Source organism: Fundulus heteroclitus, chromosome 20 (genome assembly GCF_011125445.2).
Source record: "Fundulus heteroclitus isolate FHET01 chromosome 20, MU-UCD_Fhet_4.1, whole genome shotgun sequence".
NCBI lineage: Eukaryota > Metazoa > Chordata > Actinopteri > Cyprinodontiformes > Fundulidae > Fundulus > Fundulus heteroclitus.
The window spans coordinates 18,207,847-18,232,374 of record NC_046380.1 but is presented as its reverse complement, the minus strand read 5'-3'; the positions used below and the strand labels follow the sequence as shown (position 1 = coordinate 18,232,374).

Here is a 24,528-nt window from a genome sequence, read left to right as displayed (position 1 = left end):
CCCAAAAAAAGATGATTTGCCGACTGACTGTCGTTTGGTGTTGTTTGTTAGATTGGATGATTGAGGTTTGAAGAAAAATAACATTCTGGCAACTAAACATTCACGTTATCCAGCAAGTCAGCCAATGTGGTTGTTGGTCGTGGTCAGTCCAACATGAACACCGCACCCAAACTAATCCCACGTCTTCTCATTGAGGTCAGGACTGCAGGCAGCCTGTTGCATCCTTTCCTTTGCCAAATTATGCAGGAAGTCTATATGATAAAAACCCAGCCGGTTGCAGAATGCTGACTGTCTTCAGTGATGAGAACCATTGATTTTCAGTGAGGGAGGTGGTGCCCCGCAGCATCACATTGCATCCCCCAAAAGCTGTTTGCCAATTCATGAGCAAATTCCATATATATATGGAGGGAGGGAGGGGTAAGAGGATATGCGTGGGTTTGGAAGCTGGATATATTTGAATCTTTGTTTTAACAACGGAGAATAAGAATATTGTAAGAGGCGAGTAGCTGGGCTGGCCCCAGCATGGGGCAGATGATGGAAATTGCTGTAGCCTTGGCTATAATCCTGCATTTTTTTAGTGTTTCTGCGGATTGTATGTATACTATATAAATGCATTGTCATTGTTTTAAAATAAATAAATACAAATACTCAACTATGCCGTTCAGCCCACAAATGCATTTCCTTCACAATCATGGCAAGAGAAAATAAACTGGCTTAAAATTATGGCAATGAACCGTGGTTATAGAGCAAGAAAAAAAAAAAACTTTCACACTGAAATGTCCTTATATTTTGTGGTTTATTTTGAATAAGTGAAATATTTTATCCGATGAAAAAGTTTGTGTACGGGACTAAAAGTAATGATCATCTCTCATAAGATGGTAAAACAATGTATAAAGAGAATCTATTTTGGGGGGTAAAAAAAAATTGGTTTTATTTACACTTTTATACTTACACTTATATATTTTCAACCATCTCAATCTTTATTGACAATACCACAATCAATCCTATGATTTAACCAGCTATTCGCATGCTCCCACGGGTATTTTGATGATTTCTCTTTTGCGATTATCCTTAGATTACCCTTAGATTACCCTTAGATGGGCGATAACGCCTCTTGGTTGGATACCTGCTCTTTGTGTTACTTGTAGTCTTTGTGAGAATTAAAATGAAATTAGTCAGAGAATGAAAGCAGGTGGACAAGTATCACTGAATTATAAAAATCAGCAAAAAAAACTAAACAAAATAATTTGGTATCTAAGTATAAAAAGACTTAATCAAAGTTGAATAAGTATCAGAATTTTTTATTTCTAATTTTCCACATCTATGATTAGAAACTGCTGTTAATCCCACACTTTAGCCAAGCTATTTCTAACTCTACAGCGACCTGCCAAAGGTGCACCAAACCTATCTCAGCTAAAATGTAATAAATATGTTATTGTGCAGTCAGCACTTCCTCTTAATGAATTTTTTTTTAAATTATGTTCAACAAATATTTAGCCCTTTGGTCATATATTGAATACATTTTATTCCTTTGTGAGAAGTTCAGTGTTTGAACATCATGCTGCTTCTCTCCGCCCTTTCAAACTAGCTCCAGAGTTTTTATCTCCACCCACAGAAACTTCACCGAGTCTCTCCTTATAAATATCAAGCTGCAGAAAGTTCGGCTCACAGCGTACTGGGGTCTGTCTTCAGCTGATTCTCTTGGACTCATCTCAGGTAGAACTTTTATCTTACCATCCCTAGAGATTCTGTAGATTTAAGCATAAATATTCTGTTAAATTAGCTCAGTCTTAATTCGTTTTAAACGTGTTAATGCCATGTTCTGCAGACAAATCATCCATCTATTGCTCAACAAGTTATTAATTCTTTTTTTTCTCCCTTACAGGTGAAAAGTAAACAGAAAGCCAGGATGCTGTTCGCCTTTCTTCTTTTGTCCTCTGGGTTTTTCCTGGACCTGGTGGTGTGTGCTGCAGGTAAGAAACGGCTTTGTCTCAACAGAAACGGCACGTTACACCACCTTAACATATTTACTGTACATTATTGTTGAGGACGGCGCGCCAAACGGTGTCTGAACAAAACAAGTTTGTTTTCCTCGACTCATGACCCGGTCAGAGCATTTTTCATTTGGTTGTGGTGGCAGCTTTCCCTTTTTGTCCTCTGCCAGATCCCTCATGTTTCTCCACAGGCTACGGTGGAAATTTCTCAAGCTTGACAAGACTTAAACGCACGCACTGTCAGCTCGGATGAATATAAAAGTTTAGCGCCGCATCCTGTCCAAATCTTGTGGAAAGAACGAAGAGGGAAGCAAGCCAACTGACAATCTGACAAAATTGGTAGTAAATCGAGTCTTTGATGCGAACAAAGGCCCTCTGATTCAGAAAGGGGGCCAGAGAGTGACAGGGCCTTGAGGAGCCCTTATAACATGTCATCGTTTGAAAAGGAGGATCTGATGGTTGTCAGGATCACCCCGTGGTGATGGATCCCCACGGCCTTGGCCTGGATGCAGGCTTTTGATACTCTTTGTCTGCGCGCCGATCAAACACTGCCATGCCACTGAGGCCATTTAAATCAACGCTCTGCTCTAAATAGACTGCAGAGTCTACTTTCAGAGGAAGAAAGTTGGCCAGATCTCCAGGATACCAGAAGCACTTCATGATCTCGCCACAAACCCCTAATCCCGCTTTGGATCAGCCAAAATTACATCAGTTGGTCAAAGGATTTTAATTCAAGAGCAATTGGTGAAGACCAGAAGTGAAAAATAAACCCGGAGTAGCTTTTTGACTCCTGTAGAAGTAGCTTAAACGTTTACATTTGTGACAGTACAGCCACAGCTTTGATATGTTTAATAGGGATTTTATATGATAGACAAATTCAGCAGTTCATATTTGTAAAGTAGAATGAAAACACTATTTCCACATTTTTCCTTACATAAAAATCTAAAAAAAAAGGTAATTTTTTTTGTATGATTTTTTTAGCAGATTTGCTCATCTAAACGCTGTAATTTTTACCCATTTTTAATCGCAAACCAGCCCATGCTGAGTAAGATTGAATGGAGGCTGTCTTGCGAACATCAATTTTCAAGTCTTGTCGCAGAATTTGAGTTGGATTCAGGTCTGGACTTTGACCGGGCCAAGTCTCCTGCATCCTCTAACTGGGTTTCTCTCCTGAATTGTCTTGCATTTGGTTCCGTTCATTGTCCCTTTAACTCTGAGCAGCTTTAGTGGCAGTGATTGAAACGCACATCCCCAGAGCGTGATGCTGCCACCTTCATGTTTCATGGTGAGGAAGAGGAGTGTTAGCTTTCTGGAACTTCTAGAGTCACAATAGGCCTCTTTGTTTCTCCTCCTAACAGTGCTTTCCTCGCACTGCCTGTCAGTTTTGCTGTATGTTTGTGTCATACTCTTTCCAGAGTCAAATGTTCGAAGTGAATATCTGAAAATCAAGAATCAAGAATCTTTTATTGTCACCATGTTTTACCGTGGTGAAATTACCTTTGAGGCAGACATCGGCTTATGATATTAATTTTGAGATATTGTTTTATCACAAAACCTTGTTCTAATGTTCTCCACAACGTCCCTACTGGTCTGTCTGCTGTGCTCCTTGGTCTTCATTATTCTGCTGGTTCTCCGGTGTTCTCTAAACAAACCTCCGAAACCTTCAGAGAACAGCTGGATTTATATGATATACAATCTTACCCCCGGGTAGATTCTGTTGACTAATTAAGTGACTTTGGAAGTCAATTGGTTGCACTGGATATAACATAGTGTATCAGAATATGGAGGGAACAAACAGAGAATAAAGTGGGCTGGTTACAAATACAAATACTACAGAACTTTGTGATGCCCTCTGACATAGAATCCCAATAAAACACATTGATGTCTGTTGTGGCAATATGACAAAATGTTTAAGGGGTTCTTATGAATACTTTTGCAAGACATTTAGACATAATCAAGGTTTTATCCTTTGAGGGTTACAAAAGAAATAAGGTTCACGCTCTGAGTAAAAAAGGTTATACCACTGAATGCCTGAGCTTCGTCTCAAATCAGAAGCAATTATTTGATGAAGCTGTGGGGTTATTTTGTCAAAACTTTGGGGACAACTAGCGTATAACATACTGCGGCGTCTAATCTATTCTATATTTCCCATTTCTGCTTCCAACACCAGCCCAATCTGAACTGAGAATCACAACCATAAAGGTAGTCGACCTTTGCCTGTTGTTCTTTCAATTAATCAGACAGTTTATATGCATGAAATACAAGGTGCACGATGCTTGAAAATGTGTCTGTCTGCCTATTCCTTCAAGCAAGAGCCATATACAATGGCCAAAGGAAGTCAGCTGGAAGGCTTCTGCATGGACCTGCTCTCTGAAGTGGCCAAGAAAGTTGGGTTCAAGTACAAAGTGAAGCTGGTGAAAGACGGCGCCTATGGTAGGCAGGATGAGAGCGGGAGCTGGAATGGGATGATCGGAGAGGTCCTGAGAGGGGTGAGCGCAGCAAATGTTAAATCAATTCAGGCACTTTTCAAAAAAAGAAAATAAAAAATCCAATTGATGCTTTTCCTCATACAGGAGGCAGACCTTGCGATTGCTCCGCTGACTCTGACTGCAGCGCGGGAGAAAGTCGTGGGCATGAGCAAGCCCTTCATGCAGACGGGGATCAGCATCCTGCTGAGGAAGGACATCTCAGAGGGTGCTGGTTTCTTTGACTTCCTGACCCCCTTCGCTCCAGAAACCTGGATCGGCATACTCATTGCCTACATGTGTACTGCTGCTAGTATCTTCATGGCTGCCAGGTTGGTAATAAGAGTTATCTGATTGCTTTAACAGAGGACAGGGACGAATGTTGCTGTTGCTACCTGAATTCTTGTCTGTTGATTTTTTTTTTTGCTAGCAATTATTATTTTTTGGCCAGATGTATTCTTTTAACTACTATTTTGTTAAAAATAATATTTTTTTGTCATGCTAAATGCAGACTAAGCCCATGTGAGTGGAGTGAGGCTCAGAGTGAGAGAAACAGATTCAGTTTCCTCTACAGCTTGTGGTACACAGCTGGAGGTCTGACGCTACAAGGTAAAGAAAAAATACACAATTAACTTTTTTAAATCATGAACTAGTCAATTAACTAACTCTAATGTATTCCCCTATAAATCAAGGGTTTATTTATATACCAGCTTGATGCATCTTGATACCGTGGATAAAGAGGATCTTTGTGAAATCTAAATAAATCTAAAACAGCAAAATTCTGTCTATATTTATCTATTAAAACTGAGTTTATCTCAAATGAACAAATCAACCCACAAAACATTATGTAATATTTTCCACTATAGTACATTGTAGCAAAAGTGTCTATCAAATTATCTTTCACTGCAAATATGTCTAAAAGTTTTAGGCCACCAAATCATTGGTAAAGTGTCCAGTTAAGGCAAGATCTTGTTTTGTGCATCTCAGGTGCCGGTCCTCATCCTAAAGCCCTTTCAGGTCGCGTCATCTGCAGCAGCTGGTGGTTGTTTTCTGTCGTCCTCTTGGCTTGTTATTTCTCCAACCTCAGCTCCTCCAAAACCGCGGAGTCCAGTCACCTGACCGTGAAAGGGTTCGAGGACTTGGCCGGTCAGGACACCATCGAGTACGGCTGCCTGGCTGGTTCCTCCACTCTTGCTTTCTTTAAGGTGAGTATTTCCTAACATTGCTCGTCTGTCCCGTTTGGACACACAGGAAGCGTTCCCGTTTCTTTCCTTCGCTCAGAATTCGAACAACCCAGTGTACCGCAGAATCTACGAACACATGGAGAGAACACAGAGTTTCGTCTCGTCGATGGATGAGGGGGTCAAACGAGCAAAAGAGGGAAACTTTGCCTTCATCGGAGAGTCTGTTTCTCTGGACTTGGCCGTAGCGCGTCACTGTGAGCTGGTGAGAGCACATGAGGTCATCGGCATGAGGGGATACAGCATCGCTACCCCACTAGGTAAGGATTTACCAAATGTTCATCAAATACATCAAAAACACCTGCGACAGTGGCGCAGGGCAGCTGTGGCCACTAACATAGCTCACCACCGTCTGGGTGTGAACGACTGATTGTAGTGTAAAGTGCTTTGGGCTTGTTGGTTAAAGCACTCTACAAGTTCCTATTATTATTATTATTATTATTATTATCATTATTAAAGTCTCATTATCAAGCTTGAGTTTTGCCAAAAGTGAAGTGATATCATGATGTCAAAATATTCCATTTAATCAAGGTTCCCCGATCATAAAGAACCTCAGTGTGGCCATCCTTCAGCTCAGCGAGGCAGGCGAGCTGGCCTATCTGCGGAGCAAGTGGTGGGCCAGCAGCTGCATAGCAGACAAGGCCAAGCCTGCAGCTGTGCAGCCACACAGCCTGAAGGGGATGTTCCTGGTGCTCGCTCTGGGCCTGGGCCTGGGGACTTTGGTGGCTGTTCTGGAGCTCACCTTTAAGAGTCGCAGAAAGGCTGCAGAACAGCAGGTACGTTCCAGGTGCCGTCGCTTCAGACATGTAAAGTTCTGAATAACCTTTTTCTCCCAGAGCGTGACTGTTAGAGCTAAAGCGAATAAAAGAAAATGGCACTCAGTTTTAGAAACTTTATCATCTGGACAAATTTGTTTGCATTTTTTAAATGACTTGTTGTGTTTTTATTCTCCTTAACCCGATGCCTGCAGAAGCCATGTTGCACCGTGCTGACCGAGGAGCTCAGTCTGCGCCTGAAGAACAGTGGCGCAAACAAACCCCAAGAAAATGCTGACAAAGAAAAACCATAGAGGCTCTTTCAAACATGAACTAGCCCGAAAAAAAAGTTGGTGCCCTTTAAATTAAATCAGACTTAATTTTATAGGTTTTTAAATTTAACCTTTACTGTTATAGGTTTTTAAATTTAACCTTTACTCAAAGCAAACATTGTTAACTCACAAAACTCGTATTGCTTGTTACGCCTGTGTTCTAAGATCAGAAATAAAAATCACTGTTGGTTTTTATGAAAAATAACGTTTTTAATCCAAGTTAACATATCAAATCTGAAAACATGACTCACATATGAAGGTTGACTATTAATTTAACAGTTTGCAAGCATTTCTGTACAGTTGGCAGAAGCGTCATGTGTTTCCAGTATTTTACTTTTTTTTTTTTTTTTACAATGTCTCATAATAAAAAGGTAAGGAACGTAAACATCCCAGTTGATCTAAATATAAATAAAGTTTGTATTTCTGCTCCAAGTTCGATATTATCGGCTCAGCCTCCTTCTTTTCTTCATGCCTTCAGTTGTGTTGTCTTACACGATTTTCTTTCTTGAAGACTTTGATGTCCTTGGTTTCGTCATTCAGAGTCGTGATCTAATCAGAAAGAAACAACACAAAAATCAAAACAGGGAAAATAGAAATGACCACCTTGATTTCCAATCATTCTACGTTTTCATACTTTGTCATGTCACTACCGTCAGCCTTAATTTTTTTTTTTTACAATCTATGTGATAGACAATTAAACATTAGCTTAATCGTGAGGTGGAATGAGAAGTACATGGCATAAAATTTTCCTTTAGATGAACAAAAATCTTAAAACGTTGTCTTATTTACCCCCCTGAGTTAATAGTTTGAAGAACCATCTTCCATTACAGCTGTATTCTCCTTTTGGTATGTCTCTGCCAGCTTCTTTTTGCTCTTTTTTGTTGTTGTTTTTTGCAAAATAGCACAAGCTCACTCAGGTTGAATGGAAAGCTTCTGCGAATATCAGTTTTTAGGTCTTGCCACAAATTCTCCTTTGGATTTAGGTCTGGACTTTGACTGAGCCAATCTAAAGCATGAACATTGTTTGACATAAACTTGTCCACTGTAGCTCTGTCTTAATATTTAGGGTCAGTGTCCCATCGCAGGGTGAACCTCTGCCCTGGTATCGAGTCTTTCGCTGCATCTAAAAAGGTTTTTCTCCAGGATTGGCCTGTTTTTAATGGGATTTCCCTTCCCATCCAATCAGAGTGGCTTTCTCATTCCAGCTCAAGAAAGGCATCCCCACAGCATGATGCTGCCACTACCATGTTTCATAATGGGGGTTGCTTGTTAACGGTGCTTTGCAGGGTTATTTTTTACCCTACACAGAGCGTTTTTACCTAAAAGTTGAATTTTGGTCTCATGTGGCCGCGGCACCTTCTTCTGTCGGTAATGGCAGACGGCCGTTCACACTGAGCCCAGTTCTGCCGGAGCTTTCTTCTTCTTGCTACATGCTTGCTCAGTATGAGGGATTGCTGCAAAGTCAACTGTCCACCGTGGCCACGTGCTCATCCAGGAGGAGTGAACGCCGCAAGCCAATGACTCGATGCATGACTCGGCTGTGTTTCTCTACATAGAAAACCTTTTAACCAATCTGTCTGTATGATTCGATAGAATTTACTTTGCAAAGTGTCTTAAGATGACGTGTGTCGTGAATTGCCGCTATATAAATAAACTGAATTTACTTCAGTGTGTCTGCGGTGTCCCGTGCCTTAATCCTCCTGCTGATAGGTTCTCCCACCTGAGCTGTGGAATATTCAAAGCTCGGAGTTTTGTTTAAAAACCTAGCCACCCTTTAAACAACTTTATCCCTGACCTCTGTGCTGTGCTCCTTAGTCTTTGTGATGCTGTTTCTTCCCTGATCTCTAGCAAACCCCTGAGGCCTTCACAGAACAGCTGGATTTATACTGAGATTAAATTACACACAGATACAATTTATTTATTAATTAGGTGGCTGCAAGGCCACACTTTCAGTTTTTTATTTCTAAAGCATTAAAACGGTGCCCCCCTTATTCTTCCACTTCACATTACACACTGTTTTGTGTCTATTCATAAATACACATTAAATCCAAGAAGAATACACAGCTGTGCTGCGACAAATTGTTCTGAATAATTCTGTACGGCTCCTGTCCTTGGGAATGGCACTCACCGTCAAAAAAGAGAGGTGATTTACAGCGAATCTCTTTCATCCTCTGGTCGAACAGGGCCTTCATCTCCCTCTGCAGGGTGCCCTCTCGCTGTTCTGACCCGGCTGGCGGACATCTGGGCATAAACGGCAGGCTGTCGGTGCTGCCGTCGCTGTTGCTGGATGAGCTGGCCGACAGCCAGAGGCCGTTGGGAATGCGTCTCACCTGGCTGTCATGCGTCTGCTCCTGCTGCAGTTGCCAGTGGAGAGCCGGTCTGCGGGCCACGGCTGGCGTCTGAGGGGAAGAGGCCTGTTTTCGGGGGCAGCTTTGTGAGCGGGCCTTGGTTCTCATCAGGGTAGACGGCAGATTGGGTGAAGGAGAAGCCTCTAAGGTGCGTCTGACCCTGGCGGGGGATGATGGAGGGACGAGTTTAGAGAGTCTGGCTTCGAGCTGCGGCAGAGGTTGCGACTTGGGGACGGGGTCAGGCTGAGGTTCCGGAGGCTTTTCAGGTTCGACGAAAACCTCAATGTCTTCTTCTGGCTCCTGCTCCTCCGGTAACTCGGAGTGCTCCGGTTCGAATCTCTTCACTGAGTGTTGCTCAGTGCAGTTTTGCTCCGAGTCATTCTGAACCGGTTGAGGCTGGCCACCAGGAGCAGGAGTCTCACAGGAAACCTGAGGAGGGGTGTCCAGGTCAAAGCTTTCCTCCTTCACGCACGGAGCCGCCCCGCCGCTGTTGTGGGATTCAGTGGAGGACATCCGGCTGAAGAAGCCCCTGCGTGTTTCTGGAGGTTCATGGATTTTAACTCGGTGGGCTCGCCTCACAGGCTCGCTCATGACCCCTTTGTGGACGGCAGCCTTGGCTGCTGGGCCCTTTAAGACTGGAGACATTTCCCCGTTCCTGCTGTCCTGAGATATGGTGTCCAGATCCCTGTGGAATAAAACAGCACGTCCATCTTCGGAGGACAGGACGGAGACGTCGACAGACGGATGCCTTTGGTGGCCTCTCATGTGCTTCTGGGCTGCTTTCTGGATGTGCTTCCTAGCCGCATGCATAGCATACGCAGGTTTGATCTGTTTTTACAAAGAAAGGGTTATTAAAACCTAAAGAAGATGACAAATAATATGAAGCTATATTTTAAAGTACTGTACCTTTCCTGTCATGTCATTAATACCAACATGAACAAAAATGGATGACTCTGCCATTCCCTCCAGGTAGACATGCCGATAACCTGTAAACCCAATCAAACTGGTTAGAGACTTTATCCTTCATCTACTGTCAGAAACATTTTTATACGCCATGTCGGCTTATCATTATTATGTATTTAGATTTTTTTTTTTAATTAGAAATTTGTAGAAGTGATGCTTTTAAATTTCTGCGAAATCCAGCAGGGAATTATGAGGCTCAGATTGTAAAGGGCATCCAGGAAGTATTCATGGCAGCCCGCTTGAATTTGGCATGCAAACACCCTGAGCTTGTGAGAACGTCAGGAGAAACAAAATGTTCAGGCTTGATGAAAGTAAAATAAAACCTCATTATCACCATCTTCTTTGTGAAGCATGGTGATCGCAGCATCATGCTGTGAAGAGATGTTCATATTGCAGAAACTGTGCGAGTTGCTTAGGGCATAAGGTAACAGCATGCAGACATAGAGAGAGTTCTCTAAGAAAATCTGCTCTAAGGTGCTCTAGGGCTCAGACTAGAGTGAAGATTAGTTTTCTAACAAGACAGGGTGAACAGGCTATGAATGTCTAGGTGTGGCTCTGCCAGAGCCAGAGCTTAAATCCAGTCGAACAGGAAATGTGTCAAGCAGCTTTCTATCAACCCTGCTCATCCAACCTGGATGGAATTGAGAGGATCTGCAGTGAAGAATGATTGAAACACCAAAAAAACAAACAAACAAACAAACCAGTGTACCGAGCGCACATACCCAAGAAGACATGAGGCTGTGAATGCCACTAAAGACTCATGCCCTACATGAATACAGTCATATTCAATAAATGAGAATATGCATTTCTAAGAGGCTTGTTTGTCAAATTAAAAGTACCTTTTGAAAAAAAAAACAAGAATCATTTTGCCGCTATTAAAAATACTCTTCATTAAGCCCCCATTTCTGCATGAAAAATGTTGCTTTCTTATTGGTCTGATGCAGTTTTGTAATCTTAAATGCTGGAGGTGGAAAAAGAATCCTAACTAACAGAAATGAAGGCTCTAAAACATCATCAGTCTGTGTTAATCTATAAATTGTGTTTACCCTTAGTGAATTGAGTTAGTGAAATAATTTAACTTTTCAATAATATTTTAATTTATTGGACACAACTGTATAAATGTAGATGTGTTTTGTTCTAAAATAAACAAAAAAAAAACGTTTTTCTTTGTCATTATAGGATATTGTATGTAGAATTGTCAGACAAAAAAAAAAATAATCCATTTAGGTTTAAAAGCTTTTGCTTAAAATGTGGGAAAAAATTTAAGTGCTTTGATTACTTTCAGGTTGCACTGATTCAATGAGACAAGTTGCAGGTTTGCTGCACCTGGTTTATTGACATTCAGTATGAAAAATACTACCATGCTACCAAAGATAACTACCATAAGAAAGAATATTGCGTAGTAAAATATATCATAACGAGAACAAAGCATGCATTTTATTTATTCGGATGTATTACCCGGGAGAACATAAGCAAGTTTACTAAATAAAGAATATTTTAAAATATTTGGGGCACAAATTATCAGTTTACTTCAAATATAAGTTACAGAGCTCCTACCCCTCTTTTTCCAACTATAGACCTTGACCTTGGTTAAGTGCATAATTTAAGGGGAAAGCAACGAAATGTGATCCAGCCCAATGCGGAATATGTGGACAACCTCCTCAGGTTTAGTACAGTTGTGGGCCTATGATGATGTGGGCCTTATTCTCTCCCAAATACCGTGCAAACTTGTCAAGGTGCATAGTATCAGGAAATATTTTAAATACCAGGAGATTTCTAATAAAATCTTGTGACATCTGACAGAAACCTAAAACATAGTTTTCATTGGGTATTTTAGCAGGATTATGACCCTAAACATCAATCAGACAGACAGTAAACCCTCCATTATGGTCACAACATAATCCCTAGATTTAAACACTACTCCAGTCCGACTCTGGAGATATGACCCAACATCATACCCGGCATCATGCTGGTGAAAGCCACCGTCCTCTGGCCGATGAAATCTCGTCCGATAGGATCATGATCCCAGACTTGGAACCTCACGAGGGCAATTTGAGGCATTTGGATGCTGAAAACGAGGGTCTCCTCCCACATTGGATTGAAGCCTAAATGACAGAAAGGCACTAAAAATTAAACAGGAACAAAAAAAAAAAAAAAAAACGATTTTGAACTGTTGTTTCAGCACCCACCATTGTCATCGACCACTCTGGTTTGCTGCTTGGAGCAGTCGACAGGCAGACCAATGATCTCAACTTCAACGAAGGGATCGATTATCTGACAAAAATAAAGCCAGAGGTTTGTTTTTGAGTGGATAATTAATTGCTGTTCTACTATGAAAGCTCTTACTTCTCCTCTGTCTCCAAACATTGAGTCTTTGGGTTTGGGAAGTTGCTGTCCACTGATGATCTTTAGCACCAGCTGAGTTTTTTTGTGTCCTGGCACGGGATCCTCTATCATTGGGTTAAAGGCAGCTGAGATAAAAAACAGCAGAATCGTATCACTCCCTCACATTGTCATCCATAATTTCATGAATTTTTATCATGTTCACATACCTTTACACATGCATTTAGGCTTTAGAATATATCCACAGTTTCCGTTGCTTGAGAACTTGGCTCTGTTCAGTTCAAGCATGCGGCCCTCTGTCTGGTAATTCATTGCAACTAAAATTGAATAAAAACATGCAAATTAAATTTGGAGAGCATTCTGGTAATATCACACAGCATTTAAGGACATAGTCTATGTCTATTACCCATATGGCATCCTGTGTTCCAATATGGCTGCGGGTTGAAGTTGCTCGAGTCCACTCTGAAGTTTGATGGATAGACTCTCAGTAGCTGCCGTTGGTTGAAACGGACCAGCTCGCCGGGTTTTAGCTGTAAGATCTGGTTCACCACAGTCTCATTGAGGGATGACACCTGCCAGCTGCTCAAAAATCCTGCAGACAGGAATCCATGACAACATCCTGATGTCCATGACAACGTTGAAACGTGTTTAATGTGATGATTTTAGCTAAATACATTGCCACCTTAGGGCTCTTGGAATTTACCTTGTGATTCTATATCATGCACTCGGACAGATTTTGTGTACTTGACCAGGTCAGACAGAGCTCTGGAGAGTCTCATGGTTTTCCTTTTTCTGAAGAGATGTTGCATAAACACAGATGTAACTTCAGATATTTAACACCAACATGGATTAGATGCTCAGTTCAATGACCTTACTTGGGATGGTAAACGATCTGAGCTCTCTCCCGGCTGCTGTCCGATTCGGCGTCAGACAAAGCCTTGTTCTTCACGCGTATCTTCTTTTTTCTCTGAAAACATTAAAGATAAACTAAGCTGTTTGAAATATGACAAGTTTTTTTTCATTACATTAAAGATCATGGGTGAGAGAATCTAAAGAAATGGACGAACACCTTTCTTTTAAAGCTCCTTATGATGGATCTGCCGAACCTTCTCTTCTTTTTTGGCTGATTAGTTGATTCTGCGCCGTTCCCATCCTGAAAGAGGTTAATGCTATTGGTTAACACATCCATCCATCCATCCATCCATCCATCCATCCATCCATCCATCCATCCATCCATCCATCCATCCATCCATCCATCCATCCATCCATCCATCCATCCATCCATCCATCCATCCATCCATCAATCAATCAATCAATCAATCAATCAATCAATCAATCAATCAATCCATCCATCCATCCATCCATCCATCCATCCCTTAATTTGCCTGTAAGTCGTTGTCACTATCATCATCATCCTCTTCCTCATTCCCGGAGTCTTCATCAGATACATCTCCTTCCTCTGCGTCAGGATCAAGGTTTGCTGGAAGTTTTTTCCCCTGAAAATGAAGGATTTATACAGTTTTTTTTAAAAATACTTTATTAAACAAATTGCCCACAGTCTGAACTTTTAAATAAAATAAGATGTACCTTGACTAAAATTTTCCCTTTCAGGATCTCAGGTGAAGGCAGCTTCTTGCATTCATGCACACTGACATTAGTCAGATCCAGTTTATCCTGCAGCACCTCCTTCAGATACTCAGCCATCTTTTTCTGCTGGGGCACCGTGCAGTGGTTCTCTATGGACAAGATGACGGGGTACCTGGGGAAGAGCCAACATGATGTACCGAGGGTTTAAAATCACCCTGGAGCACATTCAACACAACAAGGACACAAGGCAGCTTACGGTGACTTGGTAAAGGCATATTTGTTAATTGTTTCAACAACGTCTTTGAAGAGAATTTTGGACGTCAGTGTGTAGCCGTGATGGATAATGGGTTCCCCATCAGGTCCATCCCAACAGTCCACTGAAAGAAGGGGAATGCATAACAAAGAGGTGTTGAATTCTCTGCGATGTCATCCGAATTTAAAACAAGGACTCCCAGTGCTTTTTGCAGTTTCTTACCCTCCACACAGCGACAGCCTGCCTGCAGAACATAAGCGTACATTTCCACCCTCGACTGAGAGAGCAGCTGGTCTCCGGTCAGGTAGGTGTTGTGTGACGTGGCAATAAAGTAATTAGTGAGAGGCTGCGTCATGTCCTGGTTCACCTGATTGTGCTCAGGGTTAAAGATGTCACCTGCAGGACTTCGCATGTAGTTGGTGAAACCTGAAAGAGTAGAGGTTGGAGATTCATGAGTGTGAATAATTTAACTTAACTTATTTTTCTCTCATCATATCCTCAATAAACAACATCCACCCACCGTCAATGCCCAACACCATATGCTGTAGGTTCTCTGGACAAGGCTCAAACTTGGCTACAATGTCGGCTAGATGCTCTCTGGTCAGACCACGCATCTATGAAGAACATAACACAATGTGTTGACACCTTCTGTAATCAAAATACAGTAAATATGTTTTTATTTTAAATAAAAAAAATTTCCCAATGTTTCAGTAGTAGTTCTTTCACACATTAAAAGGATTCTGTGTTTTTCTCATAGATTTTGGCTCAGTTTACACAGCGCCTCCTGCAATTGTTGGGAAAGCCAGAGAAAATGTGTAAAAAGCTTTGAAATAACGTCTTTTTTTTATTGGTGTAACACAATCTCACACTGAAAAAATGTAGAGGACCCAATATTGTCTTGAGTACGTTTGTTCAGGAGAAATAAAAGAAACTACACAATTGAATCATTGTTTTTGCAAAAATCCCTTTCCACAGTTATTGCCACCCCTAACCTTTTTGATTAAATAAATTGTAATTGACTCATTTTTTTATTCATACTTAAAAAAAATCACTGTTCGAGATCCCTCAGACCTTACAACAAACTATTTGGTTGTAAACAGACAAAAAATATGTAATAATGAAGTTTTACAAAACTGCACAATTAAAGATGCTGTAAATTGCAAAAAAATGTCAATATAGAAAATATTCACATATAACATAGGATAAAAAGAACAATAAAAATGCCAAAGGTAATTATTTCAAAGTACAAAATTTAAAACAAACGTGCTTACAAATATATTGCACTACATTTGTAGGTTATTAGCACAGTTAATTAAATCTGCAAATTTGATATATACATTAAAATTGTGATATTCTTTACTGTTTCTGGAGTAATGCTCTTGTACATATATTATTTCCATTGAGGAATTTTACTGCTATTTATAACAAGTTTTTGTTAAATTAACAATTGGTTTTCAGGTATATTAAACCAGTTTTGTGTAATATACGTTAATGTGTAAAAAAAAAAAAAAGAAAAGTAAACAGGAAGCAGATAAACTATACATTTGGAACAAACTTTGATGGAGGCAGATCACATACTGTCACAAAATTCTTGATTGTGAAGCTGATTTTAAAGAGTAAAAAAAAGTTACATTTGCAACAGATGTGCTATGATAATTTCATAGTTGCATTATCACTAATAAACTTAAGACTGAAAGAATGAGCCAAAAATAACTGAGCTGAACTGCAATACTATATTTATTTATTGTGTAATGTAAAAGAAATTAAATTTTAGTTTTTCCTAAATTCAGTGAAGCTTTGTCTCATAAATAAAGTTACAAACATTTATACAATCATATACGTATGTTTTCTATAGAGGACATCCTAGTTTCAGTCAGATTATTCTAACCACATTTCACCTTCTGTTCATTTTCCAGAAAACGTGCAAGGTCGTGTAGATCCAGTACTTCTTTTTGATTGCTGAAGGAGATCATGATCAGGTAGAGATCTCTGCGCGTGGAAATCATCTTGTAAAAAGAGCAAAATTCATCGAAGCCCAGAGAGCCCTGGATTTCATCAGTGTCTGCTTCCTGCAGACAATAACAGAGGAGTTTTATTAGCCAGGGCATAAATCGCTTATATAGACTTGTTGGAAAGAAAAAAAGACAAATAAAATATAGCTTGTACATAGTTATTGTTATCAGGAGAAATACAGTTAGCTGCTAAACTAATGCAATAATACAGTGGAGTCAAGGCCATCTGTGGTCGCCATATGGCTTTCCTGTGGCAGTCTGTGGTCCTGTTCTGCCAAGTTGCTAAATAGATGGGTTATTTTTTCTGAGCTGCCATCATTTGATCTTTCTGTAATTTTGATTGAATTTATGGTCAGATCACAGAGAAAATAACTCTTAATAGATTTTATGTTTTCTGTTGATGTCATGCTAACCTTTGCCTTGATTTCTTTATAGTTTTCCACTGGCATTTTACCTTAATTTCAATAAATCAGATAATTACTCTGAATACACCCTTCTTGTGAGGGATGTTCTGTATTTAATAATTGCACTTTGTGTGAGGTTTTCTCATGTAGTCCAAACCATGTGGAAGTTTGTGGATTTACCTTGGCAAAATGTGAAAAAGCATGACTACTTCCTTATTTTTTTAAGGAACTATAGATTTTTATGATGGAATCCTTGCTTTAAAAAAGGCGACTAAACCCAAACACTCATTTAAAAATACCTGTAAAAAGAAGCTAAAGATTAGTGTATTATCGCTGACTACTTCACATTACTCACATTTTACTAATAGCTAATTGTTGTTAAAACATGAATTTGATGTTTGTTAGTTCGTTTTTCAGTCTCTAAAACTATGAAATATTTCAAATTTTGTTGGAAATAACATTAATGAGGATGTGTATTTGCATTTTAACACAACTACAGATCCTCTTTTTGGCTGTTCTTTGCTAACAATTAGGAAGCTAAACCTGTGTGAAAGTTTTAAAACAATGTATCCTTTTGATTCTACTTCACAATTCTGCTTTACCAATTTCTGTTGGTCTGCCACATAAAATCCAATAAACATTTTGTAGTTAAAACATGGCTCAAAAGGAAAAAAAAAACATGGCCACTCTTGCAAGTCACTGCAGTTAGCTAGCATGCTAGCTAATGAATTTGTTCAACTTGGTCTTGACCACAAAACTACATTTCTCAAAATTGTTTTAAATATCAATATCATATATGAATAAAGAACTTTAGCTGTGTTTCTATGTGCCATCTACAACAACTTGTGGAAATATTCTCACTTGAAACATGTCCCTGACTTTCTGCTTGGGTAAATTCACATTAAGCTTGTGGAGCAGCTGGTGAACCTCCCCGATGCTCAAGGTACCATCTCCATTTTTGTCTGCTTCAGAGAAAGTCTGCTGCAACCATGTGCAACCACAGTTAAGGCTCAGACAGACACAAAATCTAAATGTACAGTGATTTCAGATTTTAAAAGTTAATTGTATAAAGGATATTGGTCCCGGGTGCGCTGTCTGCGGGCCAGACTGTCTTCATCACTGATCCCTGCCATGAGGTACTTCAGCCCATTGATCCAGGTGCGCACCTCCTCTGCATTGTTGGACACCAGGTCCAGGGACTTAACTCGATCTCCGTAGTAAATACTGAAACAACAGTTTGGGTCGAAACGGTTTTCTGCATAACGCCTGAAGATCTCTGATTTCTTCCCCTCACAGACCTCATGGATGGAATCAATGGATACTGGAACAGAAAAAGAAAGAGTCAGGCATTCAGACCAAAGTCAGCACATAAAAAAAAAAAAAAATCTCACAGGAAGAAAGTGAAAACATGTTTTAAGACATTTTGTATATAAATAGAAAAAATTAAACAATTAAGTATAGCAACTCCCTAAATCCCCCATCCCCCCCCCCCCCCCCCCCCCCCCCCCCCCCCCACTCCATCGATTGATAATTTGTCAAAGCACTTTTGGCAGCAACCACAGCTTCCACCCATTGTTATGTCTCTAAATGCTTGGTACACCTGTTTTGGATGTAAGCTTCCATTCTTCTCTACTGATCATCTCATATTTGTACAAGTTGGATATGCAGTGTTAGTAGACAGACATGTTTAGGTTTTTCCAGATATGCTTAACTCTAGCTTCTGCTTTGGTCTAACAAGGACTGCACATGAAGCCACTTCTTTGTTGTCTTGGGTGTGCTTTGTCTCATTATCCTGTAGGAAGGTAAAATGTCACCTAAGTCTTGATTAAATACCAGTATGGAACAGGTTTTCTTGAAAAATCTTGTTATGTTTCTATGTTGTAATCACACCCTATGTGCAGACTACTTGCCCAGTTCCTGCAGCAGAAAAAATATCCACATGGCATAATTCTGCCACCACTGTGCTTCACAGTCGGGATAGTGTGAGCCAGGTGATGAGCAGTGCATGTTTTTCTCCAGATATGGTGCTTGGTGTTAAGGGTGAATTATTATTTTTTGTTTTTCTCAGACCAAACACTTAAGTTTCCATTGTATCAATATTCGGACAGGGTGCCATGTGCCTTTTATTAAAGAATGGTGTTTCTTACTGGCCGTTATAACAGAGGCTTGATTGAGTTTGCAATGGTTGATCTTCTTAATGGTTCCTCTTTATCAACAAGGGAACAACTGAGCTCCAACTTAGTGTCCACTGGATTGTTGGTCACCTTCTGATCAGGGTCCATTTGGTTTTGTATCCTTGAAAAGGCAAGGAGGTTCCCCTACAAAACCTCTTCAGTCGACTTAATTTACAATAGCTGGGCTGCAATAAAGTTGCAGAAGATTCTCAGGGATGACCATTAGAAAACTGATCCATCTGAGCTGACCTCAAAGCAAAGGGTGTAGATACATATGTACCTCTTATGTTTAAAGATACAAAATTTTCATTGTTCATTGATACAGTGGTATATGAATAAAAATGATATTGAACTCTCACTTTTGGCCTTGTCCTGCTTTTTGGAAGGCCGCCACCGGATGCAGGACTTGTGCTCATCCAGGTAGAAAAAACGGACCAGACGTTTCTTCTTCCCCTTCAGTTTGGTCATCTGAGTGCCAATCTGCATGGTGCACATGCACCTCTCCACTACAGGGGAGATAACATTAAAGCATCATTTTCTGAAGAATGGAGGCTAAACGTGATGCATAGGAACTGACAAAATAATTACGACAAAAAAATACTGTGGACAGATCTAAGTATTGTGATCAAATATCTAAATGAAAAAAAAAAATGAATAAGAGCCTCAGTTTTATTGATACATGATGTAATTTGTAACATTTGTACTATTGCGCAATGTTGCTATGATTTTGTGTTAATTCCATGAAATACGTTTAAAAAATACATCACACATGGAGGTTTACCACTGAGCACTTGTAATATCTCACTTTAAAGAGCAATAACTTATTTCTGAGACCAAAATAAGGCCTTTTGTCCGCATAGACTTATAGTACATAGGATAAGCATAAAGTAAATAATATTATCCTATGGTGTTCATTCAAATCATGGTCAGTTCCTTGTTTTTATGTGCCGTGAGCAGGTAACCTTTGTTTGTAATCTGAAGCTCAGATACATGTGACGCAACCTGGCAAATCATTCAGGCTAATCCTACAGGATTGTCTGCAGTCCATATGCTCATTATCTGCTTCTCTGCTTTCCAGCTCTGTTGTTTGTGCAACTGACAACCTTTAAAGGTCAACTAAAACCTCTCCAAAATATTTATTGGAGGACGTATTGTTTCCCAAAGGTTCAGAGGGGGCTTACCTATCTGACCCAGCCTCCATTTGGGTTGTGCGACCACACTGCCACCGATCCAGAAAAACTCCTCGGCGAGTCTGGAGACGGATGCTTTCTGCCAAAGTTTAGGTGAGCTCATGATGGAATGGGTGGGGGAGTTCACGGGGCTTGAGGCGCACTTAGCTTCATGAGGGGAGCGTTTGGCCGGCGACGGGGAGAACATCCCTGATGATACAGATCCAAAAGACTGAAAGGTGGTCTTCTTAGGGGACCGAGAGGACAGTGGTGGGCTGGCGCTCTGGCCAAGAGATGGCGGGGCCATTGCTGAAGGCCTGTTGTTCATCTCTGAACCATACATTTGGTTCCGGCTCTCCTGTCCCGTTCACCCAGCATGAACCTGCCTTCCTCCTGTGTCCAACACAAAGGTGTAGAGTAGCATGGCTTGTCTCGGTGTCAGCATATCCTCCTTTTCCCATCAAAATCTCCCCACACGAGACAGAGCAAAGTAGTTCCCAAAGGTTCGTTCTCGGTTGGGATCCGGTGCATCGTCCGCCGGCTCTTCTTTTGATTTACTTTCGTCCCATGCAGCGTACTCTAAGTGAGGAAGCGTGCAACTTGTTTGAGGCACTAAATCTTCCTCAAGCTGTAATCCCACAGCGAGGCTTCAGCCTTACCTTGATGGAGGGATTTTCTGTGAAGCCAGTAAGCTCCTGAGAAAGGAGACTGGGACTGTGAAGGGTTCACACGATCATTTTACTGCACATGTTGAAGTAGCAATTTAAACTCCAACAAATGTAATATATTTTATGATATGTCTATGGAAAAAGAGACTTGTGATTTAGGGTTTGGCTGTTGCTGCGAACAAGGTGGAAGTATTTTCTCTCAAACTATGAGTTTGGATTTCCCTCTTGTGGCAACAGCACGATATACAGCTCCATTACACCTATTTATCCATGTTTCTCAAACGGTGGTACAAGCTACTTAAAAAAGAGGAGCGAAAATTACTGTTTTACATTTTTCCTTCTCATTTTGATAAATAAGCCCAAGCAAAAAATATTAAAAAACCCACAACATTTAGTCATAGTTTTTATTGAGCAGAATATTAGATATTCTGCAGTCCTGTTCTTCATAGAGCGACATGGAGACGCCACACTGCCACCAATCCAGAGAATCTCCTCAGCGAGTCTAGAGACAGATGCTGATATTAGCTGGATAATTAATTCAGCTAGTCTGCAGTCAGCTGCTTAACAGACTTGATGCTTGTATCTTTCTAACTGTATTTTCAGAACATTATTGAATAAAAAAAAGTGAGTGGAAATTTTACACCACAATTGTCTGTTATTTTAAAAACAGCCAAAACTAGAGGCAGAGTTGAGAAAAGTAGTAGCCTTCTTTCAGCCATCTGACCGACAGTGTGCAGCAACAGGTGGGAGAGGGGCAAAGCTGCGTTATTCAATGCAGAAAACTCTGGCCATTCACAGCGCTTTCTCTCTTTAAGGGATTTTAAATCGTAGGAACGGTTTGATGAGCATTTTTTGTTGTTGTGATTTTAAAACGCTTACCTTTTAAAACATTTGTTTGACACTAGAAAGCGACCCATGCCTGCTGATATAAAATGTGCTTTGTCGAACTATAATTGCTCACATTACCTTGAACCTGGTAATTGTCGTCCTGCATACAAGGGAATATGTTGATAAGTGTAAAGCCAGTCGGGGTTTAAATTATTACTTCAAACAGCTCCTTGAACATCAAAACAGACCACTGTTCAATAGATTGTTTCAAAATGTAAATGTGTGGAGGATGATAATCTGGTCAAAAGAGACCAAAATGTAACTTATGTATAATAATAATATTAATAACAATCATCTTTATTGCAACATACTGTACATTCCAACAAAAAATTGTCTTTTGCATTTAACCCATCCCTTGAGCAGCAGTAAGCTGCCACTGTGCGGTGCCTGAGGAGCATTTTTCTTAAAAATGAATAAATAAATGAATAAATGGACGTATATGTAGTGGAAGAAACAGTGCATGTCCCCCCGAACACATTAACTTCACATGCTGGTGGTGGTAGCATCATGCTGTGGAGATTGTTTTCTTCATCTGGGACAGGGAAGCTGGTCAGAGGTTCACCCTTCTGGGAGAACAAGCTTAGGATACAGAGTATATATATATATATATATATATATATATATATATATATATATATATATATATATATATATATATATATATATATATATATATGTGTGTGTGTGTGTGTGTGTGTGTGTGTGTGTGTGTCAAATTAAACATGTTTAAGACATTCACACAACCAAACAAGCACAAAAAACTGAACTGAGTAGAACTGGTTTAAATTTTAATAGGTTTTATACACATTTTCTGAAAGGAAAAGGAAAACACTGAAAGAAGAGGTCAGTGAAAACCCACTTCCAGACCCCAAAAAAGAACAGGAGCATCAGCAAACAACATGGATACTGCTATTACACTGTACCCAACAAATACTGAGTGAGGGTATCGTAAGGATAAGACGTGAAAGTGTTTCTTGTCTATTACACATGAAAGCACCAACAAGGTTCAAAAAAACCATCAGGAGGTCTCAGTTAATCTGACGAAAATGCTGGAAGTGCTGAGAATTATATCATATATTTGTCAGTTTTTGGTCAGAGGTGAACTATATAATGTATAATTCATCAAATAATTAATCTTCTATAAATCAAGTCAGAGGGTTTAAAGTTGTTTTGGTGTGAGAAACTCACAGCTACTAATAATTTTAATTGATAAGTCTACCCTGTGATTGCAGTGATGTTCAGGGATCAGCAGCAATCAAATTACAGTTTTGCTAATTCAAATAGAGTCTCTCTCTTTTTTTTTTGGTTTCAAGTAAGAACAAGAAATAATACGCATAATCAACTTAAGTCTGGGGCAAGCAAACATACCATACCAACAAACATCTTATTTACAATACTGTATTTACATCAGATGGTATACTGAGAGAAAAGTGAATTTAATTTCAGAGTTCATGTTACTTTCTGGTTCTAAAAATGTAACAGGGAGTACAACGCTAGGTTCTGTCTTTAAAAAGTGCAATTACTTTTCTCAAAGTAAAAAAATAGATATACATATTTTTATATATGTAAAAATGTTTTTTTTTTTCATACAAACAGCCACTGTTGATTTAAGAGCCCTAAAACTGGAGAAAAAAAAAGAGGTTCGCTATCTCTCAATAGGCAGCAAATTACAAATTATTGTAGATTATAAATTATTAGACAATCAGAAGTACCATTTTACAGCTGTTTAGGACTTTCGCTTTTTGAGGAGTGGGTTAACAGACTTATGTAAACTAAAGTGGGCAAAGAAATCCTCTGAATGGCTTGAGAGTGAGAAAAAAAACCCAGAAACAAAACGACAACGAGCAACAAAAAGTAACACTTACATAGAATATCTAGGAGTTAAACAATGGTGAGCATGAAGGCAGCCCGCCAAAACACCAATACTTCAGGTTTATATCAAATACAAAAGGTAGATAAGCTGCTATATATGTTCATATAAGGTTGTTTTTTTTTTTCCTTGCTGGTGGAACTGAGCGAGAAGTGTTTCTTAAAATGCTCCACACGTTTATGAAAACCGAGCAGACACCTAAAGTGAGTAGTGGTGAGCTTCCAGTGGTCTGCGGCGACGCCTCTGTGCTGCGGCACAAAGACTCGCGTCGTTTGCTCCCGTTCCACCAGACGCAGCCTGCTCCTTCCCTTCATATTCAAGTAGTGTTGTGTAGCTGTGTTTGTACGTCTCAGGATAGCTTATACCGAAACCAAAAAAAAACTCTCGGGCAGCGTCAGGAGGAGGATCTCTGACGTCACTGAGACTATGTGTGTTTATCGCTGAACGAGTCTCTCGTAGTTTCACTCCCTAATAACATGCTCATGCTTCTTTCCAGTTCATGTAGTGATTTCTGTCATATTTTCATAATAATATTGATGTATACTATAACATATCATATATGACAGATTCATTTCCTCTACAAAAAGTGACTTAATTTTTATTTTTTTTTATTCCCCCAACAGGATCTCCTTTTAATTGAGTCTATCCGTTCAGTTTTTATTTCTCTTTTTTTCCTTTTTTCTTTACAGGAACATCTTTAGGATCCTTTGCTGGGCTGTGTGGTTTGGCTTTTTGTGTCTTTGTTTGCGTCCTTGTAGTCTCCGGGAGGGCTGCTGCTAGCCTGCAGGGCCAGCTGGGTTTGTAGGTCTTTCACCACGCTCTCCAGGCTCTGCCGAGCTTCTCTCTCCTGCTGCAGTTCCTGCCTCAGCTGCTCTCGGTCGGCCTCCGCCTGCTGTAGCTGCACGTGCAGCTCCTCGATCTGCGCAACACAACCACACACACACGTAGAGAGTTCATTATAAGTGCAAGGGAATTCATCAGGAAATACATGACTTTAGCGTGTTAAAAATCTCCAGAGAGGTTTGAAAAGACTTGGATGGCAGAGCAAAGCTCAATGCGAAA

General features: G+C 40.1%; 3 protein-coding genes across 4 annotated transcripts in view; 1 reads left to right on the top strand and 2 right to left on the bottom strand.

The window, feature by feature from the left end:
- Positions 1-1,611: 1,611 nt before the first annotated feature.
- On the top strand, positions 1,612-7,225 carry si:dkey-183j2.10 (glutamate receptor U1). 2 transcript variants are annotated; one of them, XM_021321922.2, is made up of 10 exons: positions 1,612-1,716; positions 1,886-1,973; positions 4,165-4,196; positions 4,304-4,483; positions 4,568-4,791; positions 4,971-5,068; positions 5,447-5,664; positions 5,741-5,960; positions 6,232-6,476; positions 6,671-7,225. In XM_021321922.2, the coding sequence occupies exons 2-10, from the start codon at positions 1,910-1,912 to the stop codon at positions 6,767-6,769; spliced, it is 1,380 nt and encodes a 459-aa protein (XP_021177597.2). In that variant the 5' UTR covers positions 1,612-1,716; positions 1,886-1,909; the 3' UTR covers positions 6,770-7,225. The 2 variants fall into 2 exon arrangements, with proteins under 2 accessions (XP_021177597.2, XP_021177598.2); XM_021321923.2 differs by having other exon boundaries at positions 1,632-1,716; positions 1,901-1,973.
- On the bottom strand, positions 6,882-20,674 carry plch2b (phospholipase C, eta 2b). The gene is made up of 21 exons (XM_012873308.3): positions 20,053-20,674; positions 19,231-19,377; positions 17,775-18,018; positions 17,559-17,688; positions 16,180-16,350; positions 14,802-14,895; positions 14,504-14,707; positions 14,285-14,405; positions 14,029-14,200; positions 13,827-13,937; positions 13,511-13,594; positions 13,317-13,408; positions 13,145-13,233; positions 12,848-13,033; positions 12,651-12,758; positions 12,445-12,569; positions 12,288-12,372; positions 12,057-12,203; positions 10,042-10,121; positions 8,916-9,963; positions 6,882-7,336 (listed from the first exon to the last, which is right to left on the bottom strand). The coding sequence occupies exons 1-21, from the start codon at positions 20,381-20,383 to the stop codon at positions 7,320-7,322; spliced, it is 3,786 nt and encodes a 1,261-aa protein (XP_012728762.2). The 5' UTR covers positions 20,384-20,674; the 3' UTR covers positions 6,882-7,319.
- Positions 20,675-22,363: 1,689 nt separating this feature from the next.
- The window catches only part of skib (v-ski avian sarcoma viral oncogene homolog b), a 47,630-nt gene continuing 45,465 nt past the window's right edge, over positions 22,364-24,528 (bottom strand). Inside the window, exon 7 of the mRNA XM_012873348.3 lies at positions 22,364-24,385. Coding sequence (XP_012728802.1) covers positions 24,164-24,385 — 222 coding nt within the window. The 3' untranslated portion in view covers positions 22,364-24,163. The remainder of the gene's footprint in view (positions 24,386-24,528) is intronic.